This window comes from Erpetoichthys calabaricus, chromosome 1 (assembly GCF_900747795.2).
Source record: "Erpetoichthys calabaricus chromosome 1, fErpCal1.3, whole genome shotgun sequence".
NCBI classification, from domain to species: Eukaryota; Metazoa; Chordata; class Cladistia; order Polypteriformes; family Polypteridae; genus Erpetoichthys; species Erpetoichthys calabaricus.
In genome coordinates, this window is record NC_041394.2 from 40,271,683 (window position 1) to 40,294,278 (window position 22,596).

General features: G+C 38.3%; 2 protein-coding genes across 5 annotated transcripts in view; both read left to right on the forward strand.

Annotated features, from left to right (window-relative positions):
* The first annotated feature begins 1,070 nt into the window (after nt 1–1,070).
* Nucleotides 1,071–6,114, forward strand: pgam2 (phosphoglycerate mutase 2 (muscle)). The gene is made up of 3 exons (XM_028798293.2): nt 1,071–1,662; nt 2,195–2,375; nt 5,449–6,114. Exons 1-3 carry the CDS (start codon nt 1,246–1,248, stop codon nt 5,616–5,618), a joined length of 768 nt encoding a protein of 255 aa, XP_028654126.1. The 5' UTR covers nt 1,071–1,245; the 3' UTR covers nt 5,619–6,114.
* Nucleotides 6,115–10,214: 4,100 nt separating this feature from the next.
* The window catches only part of gmcl1 (germ cell-less, spermatogenesis associated), an 81,055-nt gene continuing 68,673 nt past the window's right edge, over nt 10,215–22,596 (forward strand). The window contains exons 1-3 of one of the 4 annotated variants that reach the window (XM_028798310.2): nt 10,215–10,298; nt 14,620–14,707; nt 20,780–20,950. In XM_028798310.2, the coding sequence (XP_028654143.1) occupies nt 20,790–20,950 (161 nt within the window). In that variant the 5' untranslated portion in view covers nt 10,215–10,298; nt 14,620–14,707; nt 20,780–20,789. The other 3 variants (XM_028798328.2, XM_051928819.1, XM_028798320.2) reach the window with 3 other exon arrangements.

A 22,596-nucleotide genomic window follows, 5' to 3' on the forward strand; every position in this document is an offset into this window, starting at 1 on the left:
TTTCACTTTTGTAGACCAGATTAACCAGACTGGCATAAGGATCATGTTGACAATTTTCTGCAGGAAGGTGAGACGATATGAGACATTGATGTCTTCAGCTGTTCCCAACACACTGCTCTGCCTTGACAGAGGGGTGTTCTCTCCAATCCTGACAACAGTAATAAGCTGTGGTTTCTTGTCAGTATTCCTGAATTTTAGTGCCACTTCCTCCATCAATGTTGACAATGTTGTTAGTACCTTGTCGAGCCTCCAGGTGTATCTCATCTCTATCAGTTCTGTATTTCAAGAGGAGAACTGTGATCCAGAATTGCTGGCTTTCCACACTGCTTGAAACCCAGGTCTTCTCTTAGCTTAAGGATGACCAGATATGTGGGGCTTGGAAGGACAGTGTACGTTGCTTAACTTGTGATGTTGGGTCATGTTATAGGTAGCTCCTAAGCTTCCAAGTTAAATTCCTGTACATTAACTACTGGCAAATTAAAGTGATTCCTTCCAGTGCCTAGGATCTGGCCACATGAATTAGATAAGCAGATAAAGAAAACGGCTTGATGGATGAATTGAACACTCAAAATTATTTTTATAAGCATTTTGCAATAGTGAATCACATTAAGCATGATTGAGTGGACATAAATATCCATTTTTACTTTCAAGTGCTACTTTGTATTTTGGGGTCAATTAACACATGACAATAATTATACATTGCCCACAAATACATATACAACATTTTATTCCCTACCTGCCACACACTTTACCCATTAAGCCAACATTGCTGGAAAAACAGCCTGATTCTAATTGAAACACAGCCATTGCTTCTGATGGGAGGTTGTAGCTTACTGAGTAGGCCCTTCATGTTTAATCTCCATCTGAGGTTACAGTTTCCCTCAATGCTAAAAGTCAAGTTGCTATTTTTGCACTTGCACACGACCCCTGCCCTTCACAGCTGAAGGAAGGCACGTCCACTGTATGAATATTGCTTTTGATTGACAGTCTCGCGCTTCCAATCTGAGTAGAAGGACTTGTGGTTGGCTGGGAGCTGGTGACAGTATTTACCATATAAAACAGAGAAACCCTACAAGCTCTGACAGCTCAGGAGACACCAAGGAGACAATAGCAGCTGTTTCTGCCATTGGTTGGTTACAGTAAAAGAGGACAGTAGAATCCCATCCTTGTGCTGTGCACAAATCATACTAGTCATTATAAGAAAACCATATCTGAAAGATTCAAGACAACACTAAATAAGACAACATGGCAGCTGCACATCGCTTAGTGATTGTACGTCATGGAGAAAGCAGCTGGAATCAGGAAAACCGTTTCTGTGGGTGGTTTGACGCTGACTTGAGTGAAAAAGGCTTACAGGAAGCAAAGAATGGAGCCAAAGCACTCAAAGATGCCGGCTTCCAGTTTGATGTGTGCTACACCTCCGTCTTGAAGAGGGCTATTAAAACTCTCTGGACTATTATGGAAGGAACTGATCAGATGTGGCTGCCCGTTATTCGGACCTGGCGCCTCAATGAACGCCACTACGGTGGGCTCACCGGACTCAACAAGGCAGAGACAGCTGCTAAACATGGAGAGGAACAAGTCAAAATCTGGAGACGATCCTTTGATATTCCACCACCTCCAATGGACAAGGACCATCCTTTCCACCAGATTATTAGCATGGTGAGATCAAATGGCATAGGAATTTGAGTGAGTGTGAATGAATGAATAAGTTCTGCTAAAGTATGATTCAAACCAAGGTACTGACAAGTCAGAATGTAGTCAGTTGACACATGTAATCTTTTCAATCAATACATGTAGATAAGTGTAATGAATAAAAGAAATTGTTTAGCACCACAGTAAAATGATTCCCTCAGTCAGTCTATCACTTTAATGAATACACTGCATTACACACACAGTATTATACTATATGTTTAGATTTAATAAATTTTGTTTTCTGATTTCACTATTCTGCATTTTCTCCATTACAAACATCATAGAATCAAAGTGTATTACTTACTGGAAATATGATATTCTGTTCCAAAGCAATTGATATCCAGATGATGCTAAACCAAATAAAAACAAATAAATGTGATCATAAATGTCATCTTTTAAAAAAAGATAAGTAAAGACTTTGGACTGTAATGTCCATGAAAGTGTCAGCACTTTGACTTCTTTATAATGCTTACATCTTCTGCTTCCTTTTCATTTTCAGGAAAGACGTTACGCAGGATTAAAGGCTGGAGAGTTACCTACTTGTGAAAGCCTCAAGGACACCATTGCCCGTGCCCTGCCTTTCTGGAATGAGGAAATTGTACCTCAAATCAAGGCTGGCAAGAGGGTTCTGATTGCTGCCCATGGAAACAGCTTGAGGGGCATTGTCAAGCATCTTGAGAGTAAGTGCCTGAAGATGAAATTGATTTAGCTAAATCTTCCATCTATCCTACTCTAGCTGATATATCTAGTTCATGCTTGCAGAGAACCAAAGCCTAACCCAGGAACCACCTCGGATAGGCAGTCTGAAACATCTACACATATGTAGATAGTGCCAAATCCTGCATTGATTAGCTTTGACATTAATTTGTCACTTCTAAACAGAGTATTCATTTATATACATGTCAGGATGGTGCAGTGGTTACTGGTGCTAGCCCATGGATTCAGCTTCATGAGTTTCAATGCCATGTCTGGCCACTGAGTGTGTGAAGTTTGCATGTTCACAATATGTTTGCATGGGTTTTTCATTCTGGTACTTCAGTTTACCTCTCATATTCCAAAGATGTGCATGGTAGGTCGACTTGCAATGCTATGTAGGCCCCAGTGTGACTGTGATTGCAGCATGTGTGGCCATTCATAGACGTGCAACCAGTATTATTTGGTTAGACTATGACCTTGGTGACCCTGAATTGGACTGAGAGGATTTAGGAATGTTATTTACAGTAGAAAGCTTTATATACTTCCATCTTCTAAGTGACTTATCCTGATCTGGGTCATGGGGAACTGGTACCTATCCACGAAGGACTAGTTGAAAGGTGAAAACCAAACCTGAATATGTGCCTATCCATCAGTAGGAAACACTCATGCAGGCCCATGTGCATTAACTGTGGGTCAATATGGAGTCATCAAATAACCTATTATACACATCTATGGGATATCCTGGGTGTGCCAGGATAAAATGCCATGTAAACATGTGAAGAACATGCAAACTCCATACAGGCACTATGCATATGTTTTTCTATGTAAATATTGCAAGGTGAATGTGTATTTAGCAATGGACTGGTGCCTTGCCAGCGATTGTTCCTGCCTTGCATCTTACACTTACTTTGAATGGGCTCCAGCTTCTGTGCAACCTTGCCATGGATAAATGAGAAAGGAAAATGGATTGATGGAATTTGTGTTTAGCATGTGCGCTTTTTTTTACATTTTACCTATACTTTATTTGTAATCCACACAACACTATATTAGGTAAAGCTGGTTTAAGAATGTTTAACAAACATATCTGGGCTTGGCACCATGTTCAGGGTTGGTTTTTGTCTTCTGGCTGCCACTAAACCTAGAATGGTTTCATCAAATCAGAAAATGATGGATGGATATGTAGCTAATAGCATATGACTCACAATGCTCACAATACTTACACAGGTTCATTTTATAAGAACAAAGGGAGTTGAATGAATTACTTTTTCAGATAATCTTACTTCAAAATAAATTTAAACCCATACCACTAGAGCTGTGAAACCACAAACAAATGACATGCAAAGCCTTTGTGTGCAAAATTGCTTACACTGTGCATTTTTCTAACTGGAACCCAAATATAATTAAATGATTTGTCTTGTGTCACCCAGTAGGCAAATGGCAGTAAAATCACCTCCAATCGTATGTTTTATACAGCACATTTGTAGCCACTATTCCACATGGTCCATCTACATTAAAAACCAATATTTGCCACTGTTCTCCTGTACATGGAGCAGATAAAGTTTTACAGTATTAGGAAACCCCCCTTCAACTCTGCTGGCACTCTGTGCAGTGTCTAAGTTATCCAGTATATGGCGATACTAGCAGCTTACATTCTTTCATTCTTTTTCTAGACAGCTCACTCTATAAATACCATTAGCCCCGTAGATAAGTGAATGGCAAAGGCATCAGATTACCTCTGCCACCTTTTTCAAGAAAGGTCAGACATTCTGAAGTCAGAAGCACTGTAGCAGAGATGTGACTTTAGAAACAGCCATACACAGATTGCACTTTGTGCTTTTCCAAAACCTGTGTTATTCTGGTAATTTGGAAGTCTTGGTTCAACCATTAGAGTTAAATATGTACTCAAAAAAAGCAGAGAGTTTTATTAATTAATAATATTTAGGATAAAAACACACTATTGGTTTACAGTAAGTCTATGTCATCAAACAGCTGCCATGGAGTCTGCTTAACACATTGTTACTCAGGCTACTGTTTTCAATCAGCAGTTGTCTGGAAAGGTTTTGCTTTGTACCAAACTCACTGATCTATTGATAGATAGATAGATAGATAGATAGATAGATAGATAGATAGATAGATAGATAGATAGATAGATAGATAGATAGATAGATAGATAGATAGATAGATAGGATTAATAAAGTATCTATCTATCTAAGGGGAAATTCACATACTCCAGCAGCAGCATACTGATACAAAAAACAATATTAAATTAAAGAGTAATAAAAATGCTGGTAAAAATGGGTGGAATTGAAGAGTCACATAGTTTGGGGGAGGAATGATCTTTTTTATAAAATGGTTTACACATGTATGCATACTGAATCTCAAAAAAACAAAAAGCAATTACTTAGACTGAGTGCTCAACAAAACTTTAACCCTTGACAAGAAAATACACAGAGGTGAATATCAAAGACTCTGGAAGAAACTAGCATTACATATTGTGCAAAATTGTACAGAGAAAAAAATGAAAAAGCATAGAAACAGAAAAAGAGCAGGCATCACAGTCTTTTCTTCCTTCATGTGAATTATGTATGTAAATATTGCTTTTGTGTGATTTAGGTGTTGTGACTGAATTCTCTTTCCTATTTTAATGGAGGACCTCTGCAATCAGACCATCTACCTTGTTTTGTACTGGTGTTAGTCTAAAACCAGCATTTGCTGATGAACTTTTATTCCTGACTCAAAGACATTGATAAAGCAGATCCAGTAGAATTCTTAATGTTAAATCACATACTTGAGGACACCAGTGGAAATTAAGAACAAGTGTACTTCTTTATGCAAAGAATTGTTGGGAATGTTGATCAAACTACAGCGACATGTAGTTCAAGCAGAAACCTTGACAACTTTTAAGAAGTATCTGGATGAGATATTGGGAAAACATAGCTATTAGCTAAACAAAGAGGCCTGCTGGACTGAATGGTCTCCTCTTGTTTGTCAAATTTCTTATGTATATTCTTAAGTATATGTGTATGAGATAGAGTAATCTTAATTTTTCTTGTGTAGGCATGTCCGATGCGGCCATCATGGACCTGAATCTGCCCACTGGAATTCCCATTGTGTATGAGCTGGACAGCAATCTCAAACCCATAAAACCCATGCAATTCCTTGGGGATGAGGAAACGGTGCGCAAAGCTATGGAAGCTGTGGCAGCTCAAGGAAAAGTTAAGAAATAAATAAGATGAAGCTGTGCACTGACAACTTAAGAATAAAAAAGCCCCAGACAAACCATGTTCCAGAACTGAAATTATATTTCCTTTTGAGAAGATAATCCCACCAAACATATTATGATGCAGTAAGAAAACCTCTGCAAGAATTAAACCCTTGTGAACCTGAAGCTTCAGCACATTAGCCCAATGTCTTCTGTTTATAGAACATTGTGACCACAGCCAGCAAGGAATTTCAACATCCGTTACTGACAGATGACCATTTTAATGTCCAAGGAAAACATCCTGTTTGAATATAATAATTGTTTGTAGCTGTCTGAATGTATATACAGTATAGTGAAACTAAGCCAACATCACTCTGATACTTTTTCTGTGCCATCTATAGCAAAACATATTTAGGCAAAATCAAATATGGAATTTTCCCCCCTCATAATCTTCATCTGTTATAATAAACCAAATTACATTTTTTTAAATAAATATTAATAAACCAACTGGGGTAACATTTGTTGGTCTCAAAATGTTTCCAGTCATTATCTCGTAGTGCCATTGTGGCCGAATCAAAGCCAGAGTTATCTGTCAGAACATAACACATTTTCTGTTCTCTTTTAAGAACTTTGCCATGCTAAATTTGTGGCTCTCTTAGTATAGAATGAAAAATTAAAGTTAAGATGACACCAGGAAAGTATATCACAAACACAAGCATTTTTCTTTGTTCCAATATGAAGATAAGAAGTTAAATTGCAAACTTTAACCTCTGCAAATTAACCAGTTACTCATAATAGATTACAAGGTTAAAGTCCTTTTTACAATATGACCTAACATTTTATTTGCCTTTATAATTGCTTCTGTACATTGCCTACATCAACAGGTCTACAACCGCCAATTGTCTAATCCCAAATCAGGCTCTGATTTTGATGCAGAAATCCAGCGTAATCTGTCAGTGACTTTAGATTAAAACCCAGGGTTTAATAATAAGATCTGGATTTCTATCTGAAGGTACAGATCACTTCTAATGGCCGAATAAACACGCACCTTGATGTGGTTAATGATCACTCAAAATCTGTGCAAAGTCTATGATCCTAAAACTGTTTTGTGCTGATAAATTTACTCTGCCAGGTTATATAGGTAAAAATAATTAGAAGTAAGGTCAAAAAATGCCTCAGTTCAAGACAAAGTTGGATTGGCCTGAAGGAAAAAAGTAACATCATTGGAAAGAAAATAAATAAATGAACCCACTACAGTAACGGTACATGCCTGTGTCAGCTAGGTCACCTTGTCATTGACAAACTGGATATGGTGCCAGTTGTGACTGGTCAAAAAAGCAAAGAGTTATGGTGCCAAATACAAAAAAGAATCTAAATAATGGAATATTGACTTCTAGCAGTGTCTATTGAATGGTGAAGCACGGTGGCGACAGCATCATATTGTGGTGATGCGCAGGCCTTGGAAAGCTCGTGAGGGTAGAGGGGGGAAATGAATGTAGCAAAATAAAGGGAAATCTTGGAGGAAATCTGGTGCCACCTGCAAGAAACCTTGTGCATTTGGAGAAGACTTGTCTTCCAGAAAGACAGTAACCCCAAGCATAAAACCAAAGCTACACAGTTATGGCTTAGAAACAACAATGCTAATGTCCTGGGGTGGCCAAGTCAGAGTCCAGATCTGAATTCAGTTGATAATTTGTGGCTGGACTTGACAAAGGCTGTTCATTCATAATTTCTGTGTAACATGACGGAGCTTAAGCAGTTTATTTTAAGGAGAATGGGAAAACTGCAGTGACCAGGTGTGCAAAGCTTATAAAGAGAGACCTGGACACACAGTCTCAAGGCTGACATGGCTGCCAAAGGTACATCTACTTAATACTGACTTAGAAGGGGTGTATCAGTTATTTTTTTTAAAAGATTTAGACTATTTTGCAGAGATCTACTTCCACAATGACATTAAAGTGTGTTTTTTTGCTGATTAATTAAAAAAAATTAATTTGCTATGATTTAATGTTGTATAATAACAAAACTTCCAAGGGGCAAGAATACTTTTTATAGGCTCTGCAGTCTTACATTTTCTTAATATGCCTACAAATGTGTTGCTTTGTTTATTAATCTACTAGCAAAAATCATACCCAGGAATTTAAAGTAATTATACTCCATCCAATAGGTGAACTATAAAATAATAAAGTTTAATTTTTGAAACATTATTTAAGGGAAAGAAAATATAAACTTATTTTGAAGTAGATGGTTTAAGTCCACAACAGTTTACCCATTGTTAAAACTCTGACAGTAGACTGCATTATAGTTAGAACAAAATGAGAATTTCCTTCTCATTCCAAATTGCACAATCATCAGCAAATACCTACTGTATATATCAACATTCAACACAGCTAGAAGTAAATAAATTAGTGTTAGGTTAAACAGACCTGGGCTGATGCTTGGTAGTATATCATATCCACGACCATTTCAGATGAAAATATATTATCTTTTCCAGTCTTTAAAGTTCTCTACAATAGAAATCTCTTAACCACATTTGGACTCTCCCTTTCAATCCTAATTCATGTAACTTAATTAACACAACCCATCTTTCCATAGCATACTTATATGCCTTTCTAATGTGATGGTGCACTTCAAACGGAGTCGTTTCAACCAGACTTTAATTATTTATTAGCTCTTCTAAATGTTGTCTATTTTTTTTATATATTTACCCACTATAATGTATTATGTACAATTACAAAAAGATGATTTAAATTTGTAGAGTGTTTCCTCTTATAATTTTGTTATACACGTCCGTGATTATAAAAATGAATAACCAAAAGCTCTCATTCATTGCTTCTTCTCACTACTACCCTACAGCCACGCAGTACTAATTGTTTGTTTTCCATGCAGTCTATACAATTTTGCTAATTATAAAACAAAACAACCTTCTACTAATACATCTATCCCTACAAGGCAAACTGAAATTCAGCCTTTAGCTAAGACTCTCGAGTGCACATAACATCTTGTGATACAGTACTGTATATCCATTGTTAATATATAGTTCTTAAAACTATATTATCTGTACATTTAAATTTCTTGAATTTTATTAGCCTATTTTACATTATGATCCTTAACTGTAAGTGTGAATTATTGATAGTATTTGTTCAGCACACCCCCTGGTATTTTCAAATATTTGACAATCACTCAAATAATTATTTTCAGGTTTTCAATTTGCCTTCTGTCTGTGCTGAGTGATCAAAAACATCCACAATAAATGCTAAAAACATAACATTGTTTCTTTCATAAATCCAAAATTATTAAGAACTCCCTGTTTATGTGTAAGTCCAGAGAGATCATTTAAGACAACACTTTGGTCATCTGAGGCCACTGATGCTAAATTTCACTAGTAATTATTCTGCTTGCTTATGACGTTTTTGCCCACCACATTTTTTTGCTCCACTCTAATTAACTGTTCTTTATTTTCTTCATTTCCATATGCCTGTGTGGGTTTCCCACAGGGCACTTTGGTTTTCCTTCCAGATCCCCAAAGACACGTAGGTTAGGCTACCAGACGATTACAAACTGGTTTAGTGGCCGTGTACTAAGTTGAACATGCCATGGATTTAGGCCATGTGCCAGCCTGATTCTTACTTTGAGCCCAATCCTGTGCGACAGAGACTCTCGACAGTGTTAACCTGATTTGGATAATTCCGTTTATGAGAACGTGAATATGCTCTCTTTTAAAGGTAATATGCGATAAACAGCAACAGCTCTGAGTTAGCAAGTGAAACTGGTCTGTCCTGGCAGACCGTTATTCAAATGAGCAGTTTCAGTGCCAGTGTATAAAGAAGCGAAACTGCTACTGCTCAACTGTCACCATCCTACTGTGGCAGATAGCGAGTAATCCAACAAAGGAATGCAAGATGTAAAGACCAACCAAACTAATCAGTCATCGCGGGCTACAAAACGTTAAGACATCTTTCTGGAATATACAGCAAGATTCGTTTACAATTTTACCTAATCATGAAAATGGTGACAGTTTTTTTTATTTAACAAAGGTTTACCAATTGTCCCTTTACTGCTTTAAACCTTCGTTTCAAACCATGCCGAGTACCTCACGGCGTACTAACTTCATCTATTTTCCTCTTTTCATCAGCTGCTTTTTAAATTACTACAAAGTCTTCTGCCTTACCACCTGCCTCCTCAGTGAACTGCGTGACTCATCCTGCTTTCCTTGTTTCGTTTTCCTTACCCCATCTGCGAATCACCATTTTACTCAAAATTTAAATCTATTTTTCGATTTCAAAAGTAAAACTTGGCCGAAATGGAAAAGTACTGTAAATGTTTATCTGCTCAGAATTAAATTTGAACAATAGCACCCCCTCTCTTCCGTATATTTAACTTCACATTCATCTCCCACGATTATACATAGCCTTCTGGCAACTTTAATTACATACTGAATCAAGACTACGTAGTATCCGAGACATTTTGTCCCAAACATTGTTCCATACTTTTCCCTAACTAAAGATTCGCCATCTCATTGGTTAGATGTTCTTGGTAGTCAAACATGATTGGACAAGACTGAATCCAAACGAAAGAAGAATCAGTCAACTATTTGATTGGCGAATGCTTTTTTTTTTTTTTAGCTTTGCCCTATGATTGGTGCATTGCTCACGTGTAATTTGTGGTGTTGTATTGGCTGTGGTGCAGTTCAACAAGGCAGTGTGTAAGTTCAGCTTTTGTTGGTTGAACCTGTTACTAAGTAAGACAGATATTACGTTTTTTTTGTTCTCTCAAAGTATTAAAGTGAAAATGGTGAAAGAAGTATGCACGTTAGATGTGAATGGATATATGTCGGTTTCGATGTGAATTTAGAAGAGACCGTTGATCGAAGAGTATTTGTTTACGTAGATAGCGGAAGCTGTTGTTTCAACGGCAGAAACATTCAGTGACTATCCAGTTTAACTAACTTCAATGAGGAGCTGTTAAAGCCTTGGTAAGATACTCTGTACAATAAAAGTAAGGTATTCACGGTATAAAATTACCTCGTGAGATGTTCAATAAACACGTTGAAAAAAGTAAAGATTGTTGCTATCGCCTGTTTTAAAGAATGGTTTGTCAACACGGTCTTTTTTGTTCTGTTTTTTTTTTTTTTTTTTTAAGATTTCATGCTATTCTAAGTTATTGCAGTCTCAAAGTGTCCCTGAGACTTTGTCTGTGTACGGGTGGTACAGCTGGACAGGCTGTAACAGCAATAGACGCTTATGAAAATGAGCGTTTTGGGGACTTCACTGCCTTGTACAAATACTATACTATCATCATAAAAAGACATTTTGTAATGTAATCTTTATTTTGTCTTTATATTGTAAGTGAGTTTAGTGTTCTTAGAGAGACACGTATAAGTGTCCACAAGTAGATATCAAATATTTCTACATTTATTTTTTTCCGTCTTATCTTGCATATGATGATAGCTGAGTAAATGCTTGTATGACACCTTGTACATAATGCTTCTGAAAGATGATGTCATCCCATTGCAGTTCCACGTCAAGCAAACATTTACCTGTGACAGATCAGTAAATTTATACTAGCGAGGTATAGTTCAGTATGGTCTCTTTTGCGTTATTATTATTTTTTGACCCATCCTTAATATAAAAATATTAACTCACATTTATGGGGTTATCATTGCTACATTTATAAACTACGGTGAAACTTGGTAAACAACAAGCAACACCTATCACCTCTCTAGGACCATAATTAATGAGAATAACGTGTTTCTTAGAACACGTCTGCCACGTAATCAAAAAAACACAGTTGCAGACCAAATAAGCAGAAAATTTCAAAATCAACCTTAGGAGCAGGACATTTAGCAGGTCTTGTCCTCACTCAACTCAACCTCAGCTTTATTTTTCCTGTTTGTACTTTCACAGTTTCTCGCAAAGTCATTGATGTCACTGTTCTTCTTTAACATCCACAATAAGAGATTTTGGCAGTTTCCAAGTGTAGCAGTGAGAGCCTGGATATTTATTGGCCTCTTTTGCTTTCAGTCTGTTGATTACAATGTCAGAGCAGAGCCTGTTTATCTGCTTTGTCTTCACCAGATTCAAATGAGAAAAGACTCTTTCAATACACTCTGAAGAGTGTGGCAACACGAGCAGCTGACATATGAAGCTAGATACAAGTTCAAATGTTTACTTATGATTACTATCTAAGGATTCTTTAAGACCTTTCCAAAAAGACATTGGTTCAAGCCAACTAAATAAGTGGCTAGCTGTTTTTGAAGCAAAGCGGAGTGTTCTTCTAATTTATCTAAAGTCTGTTCTGGTATCAATGACAGAAAGTGCATAACCACGTAAATTGTTTGGGTCACACTTAATCCAGTCTTCAAATTCATGAGCCTTTGGCCATTATCATTGAACACTTGTTTGTAGTATGGCTTCTTTATTTTTTTGTGCTGGTCCACCCATGGACAAATCTCAAAAAATCTGAATCCGATTCAGAAGTGGTAGATGTTAGAAGCATGTGCTGATAGCCATAGGGTAACTGTATAACACAGCAAGAAGCAATAAAATGTAAAATGCCAAAATCTGAAAATATCAAGAATACTGTGACTTCCACAAACTTTGACAAAATGGTGTTTGTCAAACTAGCGTGTTCATGTGCATATTGTGTAGCGTGCACTATGTCAGATGTGACATGAAGGCACTTGTTACCCAATACCATGTTAAATATAATTTGGTGTTGCTTAGACTAGTAATTATGTCATAGTGTTGCACAGAGTTGATCATTTTCTGTTAGCACGTACAAAACAAATCGATGTACACAAGAAATTATTCAAAAATTGCAAAGAAATAAATGATTGAAATAAAAAAAAACAAATTTTGGTGATAAAAACATAGCTTTATGTGGAATAATATAGGAGTGGCACCATTGGTCATTACTAATGCAAGTTCATCCCAGCAAGTAATCAAAACATCTACAGTATATAAAATACAGCTTAAAAAAGGTACACAGCATTAGCTGGGGAGACACATCTGCTTTAATGGACCAAGAAACTGGCTTCAGATCCAGGCCTGGTCACTGCCTATATGGAGTTTGCTTCCACACCCCAGCCATGTGCATGTGCCAGGTTAATTGGTGGCATTGAATCAGCCTGTTGTGAGTGAATGCCGCTAAATGTAGACTGGCGTCATATCCAGAACTGTGGTGCAGTGGTTAGCATTGCAGGGTCAAGGATCCAGTGTCCTTGGTTTGAATGCCACAGCCCATTCTTGTCTGTATGACTTTTTTGCCTGCTGGCCAGTTTAACTGGTGATTCCTAATTTGTCCTATGTGAATGTGAGATTGCATGAGCCCTGTCATTTTCTGCTTTCTGCCTTGTGTCTAGTACTTGCTGGGTTAAGCTATAACCCAAGTTACCATGACTTAGGCAAGGCAGGTTTGAGAACAGGATGTCCATTTTAACTAATTCAGGTAAAATTTGCAGATAACACTAATTCTGTGACTGAATTTTTATTTGACCAGTTGAGCTTTCAGTATTAGTGAACCTTTGTTTTTTCTTTTGAGTACAGTTTAAGAGTTTTCAGTTCAGTTTAAGAGTCACCTTTGCAGCAGTACTCAATAGAACAGATCTGGCAACAAATCATCTATATTTTAAATCAATATTTTTCTTTAAAAGCTTCTGGTAACACACAGAATGTCCTGGTAGAAGTCATACCAATTGGTGTAATTTATAAAGGAACAACTTAAACATATAAATGTTTAGGTAAAATGAAATACAACCCCTTTACCCATTTTAAATCTAGATTTATTGTTTTGAAAAGTACTTGAATAGGAATTCACAATCTACTGTGTAGTGTGCCAAAAGTTCGGTTCTCATCAGAATGTTCTTCCTATGCTCAGGCTTCATTTATCCAATATACTTGTACCACGTGTGCCCTGAAAAATCAAGCTCAAAAGAGCTTCAAACAAGTGATAACAACAATAACTACAATGGTGGTAAATATTCAGATTTTGTAGTAAACATAAATACAGTGCACACACAAAATATGTAAAACAGCAGGCTGATCTGAAAAAAGCCTACAGCTGTCTGAACATTGTATATATAGGCTGAATTAATGCACTGTTGTTAGCAGATTAAAAGGGTGTAAGGTCTTGCCATTTAGGATGGCGTGGTACCTTAGTAAAACTGAAAGCTGCGTAATTTCAATGTCTGATGAAAAAATATTTGTGGTCGGACCACGCTGAGCCACAGAAATTGTGCATTGACACTAAACTGATTTGTCCAGTTAGGATTCTCATGTAGTATAGCAATGCAAGGTAAACAGAGTTGCACTGATATTGTTACAGTTTTCAGCACTATGTATTCTGTGGTGCTTATTGCCAAATATTGACTGGAAATTTGAACTCCCAGGAAAACAATTACATTTTTAAACATCTACATATCTTCAGACTTGATGGAGTGATTAACACTGAATTTTCTAAAGAGAAGGCTTTTTGTTTTTCCACCAGATTATCAGATTTTTATTAATTCCTTATGTACACATTAGGTCAATCCTTTATGATGGCATATGCTTCTTTAATGATACGGCAGTTACTGGTGTAGCTGGTATTAGAGTCTTATCAAAACTAAATATTCAACCTTGGGTTAAGTGGGCCTGGAGAGCACCACTGGACAAAGCTGCTATGTCTGAATTTTTATTGCCTTTTTTCATAACTTACCTCTTTTCATTTAAAATTCAGAACTCAAGTAGAACACAACATGATGCCATACATCTTAAAATTAATTTTAAGATTATATATTGTGTATATGTTTTGCATATTTACATTTTTTTACTGTAAAGACAACTTGTGGGATGATTTGTGAAAGGTACTGTATGCTAGATTTACTATCATATCTATAGCGACTGTTTTAAACATTATGTCAGCATCCATATTTGATAGCCTGCAGGTATACCTTTAAGTTGTTAACTTTGGAAGTCAACTCATGGCTTTTTGAAATTACATATTAAATGTATAACTCATTTTTCTCTCTTATGAATCTGTTTTAGTTTGAAGCTGTATGTGCCCCATGGAGCTTGTAATTATGTCGTCTTGACTGGCAGAAGAACTCTGGGCACTGTATGGGCTTTAAGAGAGGCAAGTTCAGAAGCTGCTTTCTTTTATCTGTTGCTTCAGTATTGCTAAATTTGTGTAAAACCCAGCATACTGAAAAAGATCTTTGAGCTACCAGTGCATCCATCATTTTTAATTTGCATTTATGTACTTGTTCCAGTGTTGCTTTTGCTCTACTTACTTCCTTTAATGCGAAAGTGGTGCAGCCTTATAAGTGTTTACCATAAGGATTGTGAAAAATGAAAAATATAGAGATGCATATTTTTTTTAGTATACTATATGCTTGAGGTGAACATGTAATGGGAACCTCTGATTTAAAAGAGAGCTTGATTTTAGACTTTCTCATTTGATTTCCTAGTTAGTTTCAAGGCAAGAGCTTCAACCATCTTTAGGAAGTTTATCTTTAAGGAATGAAAAAGTAAACCAGTACAGATATTAATTAGATAGTCTATACAGTGAACTGAATATCCTCCCTTAGAGACAGAATTACAGAGCCTAACCATCTGAATTTAGCAACTATTTGGGGACTGTTGTAATAAAAGATAAGCAATCGCCAGTGGAATGGAATTTTGATATGTACAGTGGATTCAGAAAGTATTCAGACTCCTTCACTTTCTGCACACTTTATTGTGTTGTATATTTAATTTTAAAAGGACAAATTTGGCAATTTTGCCCACTTATAACTAGTAATAGCAAAGTGAAAAACATGTTTGTTAAAAATCAAAACCTGGAATCTCTCATCAAATACAGTATTCAGACCCTTAATTCATTACTTTGTAGAAGCCCTTTTGGCAGCAATTCCAGCTTAAGATATTCTTGAGTAAGTCTCTGCAAGCTCTGCACACATGGATTTGAGCAGTTTATGCCATTCTTCCTGGCAGATCCTTTCAAGCACAATTAGATTGGATTAGAAGAATTCTATAGATAGATAGATACTTTATTAATCCCAATGGGAAATTCACATTCTCCAGCAGCAGCATAATGATACAATAAATAATATTAAATTAAAGAAAGATAATAATGCAGGTGAAAAACAGACAATAACTTTGTATAATGTTAAATGTTAACGTTTACACCCCCGGGTGGAATTGAAGAGTCGCATAGTTTGGGGGAGGAACGATCTCCTCAATCTGTCAGTGGAGCAGGACAGTGACAGCAGTCTGTCGCTGAAGCTGCTCTTCTGTCTGGAGATGATACTATTTAGTGGATGCAGTGGATTCTCCATAATTGATAGGAGCCTGCTTAGCGCCCTTCGGTCTGCCACAGATGTTAAACTGTCCAGCTCCATGCCAACAATAGAGCCTGCCTTCCTCACCAGTTTGTCTAGGCATGAGGCGTCTTTCCTCTTAATGCTGCCTCCCCAGCACACCACCGCATAGAAGAGGGCGCTCGCCACAACTGTCTGATAGAACATCTGCAGCATCTTATTGCAGATGTTGAAGGAAGCCAGCCTTCTAAGGACGGCACATCAGTATTGGCAGTCCAGTCTAATTTATCATCCAGCTACACTCCCAGATATTTATAGGTCTGCACCATCTGCACACAGTCACCTTTGATGATCACGGGGTCTATGAGGGGCCTGGGCCTCCTAAAATCCACCACCAACTCTTTGGTTTTGCTGGTGTTCAGTTGTAGGTGGTTTGAGTTGCACCATTTAACAAAGTCATTGATTAGGTCCCTATACTCATCCTCCAGCCCATTCCTGATGCAGCCCACGATAGCAGTGTCATCAGCGAACTTTTGCACATGGCAGGACTCCGAGTTGTATTGGAAGTCCGATGTATATAGGCTGAACAGGACCGGAGAAAGTACAGTCCCTTGTGGCGCTCCTGTGTTGCTGACCACAATGTCAGACGTGCAGTTCCCAAGACGCACATACTGAGGTCTGTCTTTAAGATAGTCCACGATCCATGCCACCAGGTATGAATCTAATCCCATCTCTGTCAGCTTGTCCCTAAGGAGCAGAGGTTGGATGGTGTTGAAGGCGCTAGAGAAGTCTAGAAACATAATTCTTACAGCACCACTGCCTTTGTCCAAGTGGGAGAGGGATCGGTGTAGCATATATGATGGCATCTTCCGCTCCCACCTTCTCCTGATATGCAAACCGCAGAGGGTCAAGGACGTGTTGAACCTGTGGCCTAGGGTGGTGAAGCAGCAGCATCTCCATGGTCTTCATCACATGTGATGTCAGAGCAACAGGCCGGAAGTCATTCAGCTCACTAGGACGTGATACCTTTTGGGACTGGGGTGATGTAAGATGTTTTCCAAAGCCTCGGGACTCTGCCCTGTTCCAGGCTCAGGTTGAAGATGCGCTGTAGAGGACCCCCCAGCTCCGATGCACAGACCTTCAGCGGTCGTGGCGATACTCCATCTGGAACCGCTGCTTTGCTGGCACGAAGTCTCCTCAGCTCTTTGCTCACTTGCGCTGTTGTAATTATGGGTGGGGATGTCTCTCCTATGCTGGTATCAGCAGAAGGATGTGTGGAGGGTGCAGTACTCCGAGGTGAGAGTGAGAGTGGGTTAGGGTGGTCAAACCTGTTGAAGAAGTTGTTCATTTGGTTTGCTCTCTTCACGTCTCTCTCGATGGTGGTACCCCACTTCGAGCTGCAGCCAGTGATGATCTTCATCCCATCCCAAACTTCCTTCATGCTGTTATTCTGCAACTTCTGCTCCAGCTTTCTCCTGTACTGCTTCTTCGCCGCCCTGAGCTGGACTCGGAGTTCCTTCTGCACGCGCTTGAGCTCATGCTGATCACCGTCTTTAAAAGCCCTTTTCTTCTGGTTCAAAATGCTCTTGATGTCACTTGTAATCCATGGCTTGTTGTTAGCATAGCAGCGTACAGTTCTTACTGGAACTACAATGTCCATACAGAAGTTGGTGTAGTCAGTAATGCAGTCAACAACTTCATCAATGTTCTCACTATGAGATCCCTGCAGGTTATCCCAGTCTGTAGTTCCAAAACATTCTCTCAGAGTATTCTCAGCCTCCGGGGTCCACTTCCTGAATGATCGTGTGGTTACAGGTAGGACTCTCACTTTTGGTTTATAGTGAGGCTGAAGCAGAACCAGGTTATGATCTGCTTTCCCAAGCGCAGGCAGCGGGGTGGCGCTGTATGCGTCTTTAACGTTTGCATACAGTAAATCAATAGTCTTATTTCCCCGGGTGTTACAGTCCACATACTGGAAGAATGCAGGTAATGTTTTGTCCAGCGTCACATGGTTAAAGTCCTCAGCGATTAGCACAAGCGCCTCAGGGTGCTGCATTTGTAACTTAGCAACAGCAGCATGGATGATGTCACTTGCTGACTCCACGTCCGCCCGAGGAGGAATGTATACAATAAAAACAATGACGTGTCCAAACTCTCTGGGCAAGTAATAGGGACGTAAACTTACGGCTAACACTTCGATGTCCCTGCAGCAAGTGGAGATTTTAACATTAACATGTCCAGAGTTGCACCATCTTGTATTGACATAGAGAGCGAGTCCTCCTCCTTTGTGCTTCCCACAGGTACTTGCATCTCTGTCCGCTCTAACTGTGCTAAACCTGGGTAGTTCCACATTAGCGTCTGGGATGGTGTTAGTTAGCCACGTTTCGCTAAAACACAACAAACTGCATTCTTTGTAGGTTCTGACATTTTTCACCAGCGCAGCCAAGTATTTAAACTCATCCATCTTCACCAAATCTACTTCCTGCATCCTTACCATTCCACTGACCTTCCTCTCTTTCACACACATGTATTCTGTCTTGTTCCTACTGACCTTCATTCCTCTCCTCTCTAGAGCATATCTCCACCTCTCCTGGGTCTCCTCAACCTGCTTCTTACTCTAGCTACAGATCACAGTGTCATCAGCAAACATCATAGTCCACGGGGACTCTTGTCTAATCTCATCTGTCAACTTGTCCATCACCATTGCAAATAAGAAAGAGCTCAGAGCCAATCCCTGATGTAATCCTACCCCCACGTTGAATGCATGTACAACTCTTATATGCTTCTCTGCCACTCCCGACTTCCTCATACAATACCACAACTCCTCTCGAGGCACCCTGTCATATGCTTTCTCCAGGTCCACAAAGACACAGTGCAACTCCTTCTGGCCTTCTCTATACTTCTCCATCAACACCCTCAGAGCAAACATTGCATCGGTTGTGCTCTTTCTTGGCATGAAACCATACTGCTGCTCAATAATCACCACCTCCCTTCTTAACCCATTAAGAAGAGAAGCTTCCACTTCTCTTTCCCATAATTTAATTCTGTGGCTCATCAGTTTTATCCCTCTGTAGTTACTACAGCTCTGCACATCCCCTTTATTCTTAAAAATTGGCACCGGTACACTTCTTCTCCACTCCTCCGGCATCCTCTCACTTTACAAGATTCCATTAAACAATTTGGTTAAAAACTCCACTGACATCTTTCCTAAACACCTCCATGCTTCCACAGGTATGTCATGTGGACCCACGGCCTTTCCATTCTTCATCCTCTTCATAGCTGTCCTTACTTTCTCCTTGCTAATCTGTTGCACTTCCTTAATCACTATCTCCACATCATCCAACCTTCTCTATCTCTCTCTCTTCATTCATCAGCCTCTCAAAGTACTCTTTCCTTCTACTCAACACACCTTCCTCACTTGTGAACATGTTTCCATCTTTATTCTTTATTACCCTAACCTGCTGCACATCTTTCCCAGCGCAGTCACTCTGTCTTAGCCAATCGGTACAGGTCCTTTTCTCCCTCCTTAGTGTCCAACCTCTCATACAACTCATCATACTCCTTTTCTTTAGCCTTTGCCACCTCTCTCTTCACTTTGTGCTTTAACTCCTTGTATTCTTGTCTACTTTCTGCATCTCTCTGACTATCCCACTTCTTCTTCACCATCCTCTTCCTCTGTATACTCTCCTGTACTTCCCCATTCCACCATTCTACATTCCAAATGGACAATAATGTGAATATAATATTTTTTAAAATAGCCATAGCTAACCTGTTGCATCTACTGAATTATTGATGTGGAATTTAGCCTTCACTGTAAGTAAGACTAAACCTCAGCAATTTACCAAGTTCATTACAATCAGCTGAACTGTTGTACCTAATAATGTGATTTTTCTTTGTCAGCCTTTTACAACCCCATTTGTTTATGCATCTTTTGAAAGGTTTTAAAGTCTAGTTATATCAAGAGTAGTATGTATGCAACATATCTTGTGTTTTGAGCTTTATTGCCTCAAGCATTCTTCCTGATAACATTTTTGGAGCACCATATAACCTGGATTTTATGATGGTTCAGCCTTATTATACAGACATTTTTTCATTAAGATCAATGCAACCATTTTATAATTATGCATATTTTTTGAGTTGATGAAATATTTGAAATGCCATATATTATAATGCCTATATTTTAAATTGGATCAATGGCAACTTGCCTATAAAATGTCTCAAAAATCATTTGAGCATTTTCTGTGTGATTGGGGAACACACACATGTAAACGACAGGATGCGACCCAGTGACTGAAATTAGGTCCTTAGTGTGTAAAATAGATTAATAACATTCAACAAAGTTGGAAAATTTAAAAAACAGACAGGGGTATTATGATTTTATTGAAGTAGCAATTTCCAATGAGCAGGTGGAAAATAGTTTTGTGTTCACTTTAAGGCAACAGCAGATATTAGATAGGACTTCAATGTGTTGATTTTACTATTTGCTAATCACTGTGTATAGGTTTTTGAATGCCACATTAATAATTGCCTGCTAGTAACTGCAGTGTTGATGACAGAGGATAACTGCCAGTAAGTAAGAAGGTTAACAATTAACTATTAAAATCAATATTAGATGTACAAATTTGGTAATGTTTCATATCCATGCAACAATTTTTTTGGGGGGTTACTCTACTAAGCAAGATTATAAGTAGTTGTGTGTGTGTGTGTGTGTGTATGTATGTATGTATGTATGTATGTGTAATATATATATATATATATATATATATATATATCACAGCTAAAGAAACAGTTTACTAAATTTAAGGTAATGACTTGTTTTAAGAACTAAGGGTATGAGTTTTGGAAATGCTATATGTTACCACTGTCCCTTATGTTTTTTACTCTTATAGGTTTGGTGGAATGGGATCTTGGAGTGCCAAATTGTGTGGAACAGAACAAGCAGACACCTCTACTGTGCAAAGAAAACCATATGAATGCAGGAAAAGGAAACGTAGGTCTACCTGCCAATGTGACAGTGAGAGTGAAGAAGATCCAGATCGTCTCCTCAACACACCCCGCAGGTAAAATGGTAATTTAGTGGCATACATCAGTTTAAACCAACTCCTACGTGGTGGAGAAAGTAAACCTGAAATGCATTGGAAATAATTAATCAGTATTTATTTTCCTCATCCGTTTTACAGTCTTGTTCACTAGTGCAGTTTTATGTCATAACCAGCACTGTTACCCAGGAAATTTCGTAAGACAGTAGGCCTCAGTTATAGTGCTGTTAATCTAGTGTATCAGAAGTACTACATATGTAAGGGCAAACTAAAAGAGAGCAGGCAATTTAGCCCAACAAAGCTCGCCAGTCCTATCCACTTAATTCTAACATCAATAACATCAAGTCCAGTTTTAAAGGTCCCTGAAATACTCCAGTTTTCCACACTGTTCGGTAGCTTATTCCATGTGTCTATGATTCTCTGTGTGAAGAGAGACTTCCTAGTATTTGTGTGAAATTTACCCCTTAACAAGTTTCCTACCATGACCAGGTGTTCTTGTTGAATTCACTTTAAGGTAACATTCTCGAACCAGTGTACTAATTCCCTTCATAACTTTAAACACTTCAATCATGTTGCTGCTTAATCTTATTTTGCTTAAACTGAAAAGGCTCATCTCTTTTAATCTTTCGTCATAAGTCATCCGTGTAGCTCTGGAATCGGTCTAGTCGCTCTTCTCGGGGCTTTTTCTAGCACTGCTGTGTCTTTTTTTGTGGCCTTCACACAGTATTCCAGATGAGGTTGTGGACACTTTTTGTGACTGAAGACAGAGAAGAAAATTAAAATTAGTAAAAACCTTTTATTGATACATACCAGGCAAGGGTAAAATGACAGAGAAATACAGTCCTAGGACACCGCACTTCATCTGCCTCGAGCGCAGATGTCCTTGCTCTTTTATAGCTTTTCTAGTCTCCTGATCGTAGACCACGTAAGCAATAAAAATAGCGTCCTGACTCATTTTGTATTATTCCAATTGGTAAAGTCTTTACCCTAAAGGTACATTTTCTTGTCACACACATCATTGAAAGAAAACTTACAGAAAGTATATCTGCTTTTTGTCACGTACACAAAACACAAACAAGTTTGATCATTCTGTCCTATTTTCTGTACTTACACACATACATTTTGTTCAATTACATCATTTTATGTTTTTACAAGGTCTAACCAGTGTGTTAAGAAGCTTAAGCCTCCTTTGACTTGTACTCTACACATTGTTCTGTATTACATATCATACTGTTAGTCTTCTTAATGCTTATGAGCAATGTCTGGAAGTTGGTAGTGACTTAGTTTATATACTATAAGTAACAAGTACATGTTCTGTTTACAATATTTATAGTTTGGTATTATTGGTAGGCATTGTGGTGGTGTAGTATTTAAGACTTTGGACCAAGGACTTCAAACCCTAAGGTTGTGGTTTCAAATCCCACTATTGACACTTTGATAATGGGCAAGTCAGTTTACCTGTCTGTGTAACTCCATACATCCATCTCAACATTCTCATTTCTACCACATCTAACTTCTTCTCCAGTGCTCCCTTTACTGGCTGTGCTTCAGCTCCATACATCATTGTACTTTCTTATAGACCTAACCTTCGCCTTACTTCTTCGATCACACAATACTTCCGATACCTTCTTCCAATTCTTGCATCTACACTGTAGCTATGGATTATC

Bases quoted from the DNA above. Each gene is read 5' to 3' on its own strand.
- pgam2 (XM_028798293.2), top strand. From the start codon at position 1,246: ATGGCAGCTGCACATCGCTTAGTGATTGTACGTCATGGAGAAAGCAGC. The intron at 1,663-2,194 runs GTGAGATCAAAT...TTTCATTTTCAG, and splicing joins TCCACCAGATTATTAGCATG to GAAAGACGTTACGCAGGATT. The intron at 2,376-5,448 runs GTAAGTGCCTGA...TTTCTTGTGTAG, and splicing joins CATTGTCAAGCATCTTGAGA to GCATGTCCGATGCGGCCATC.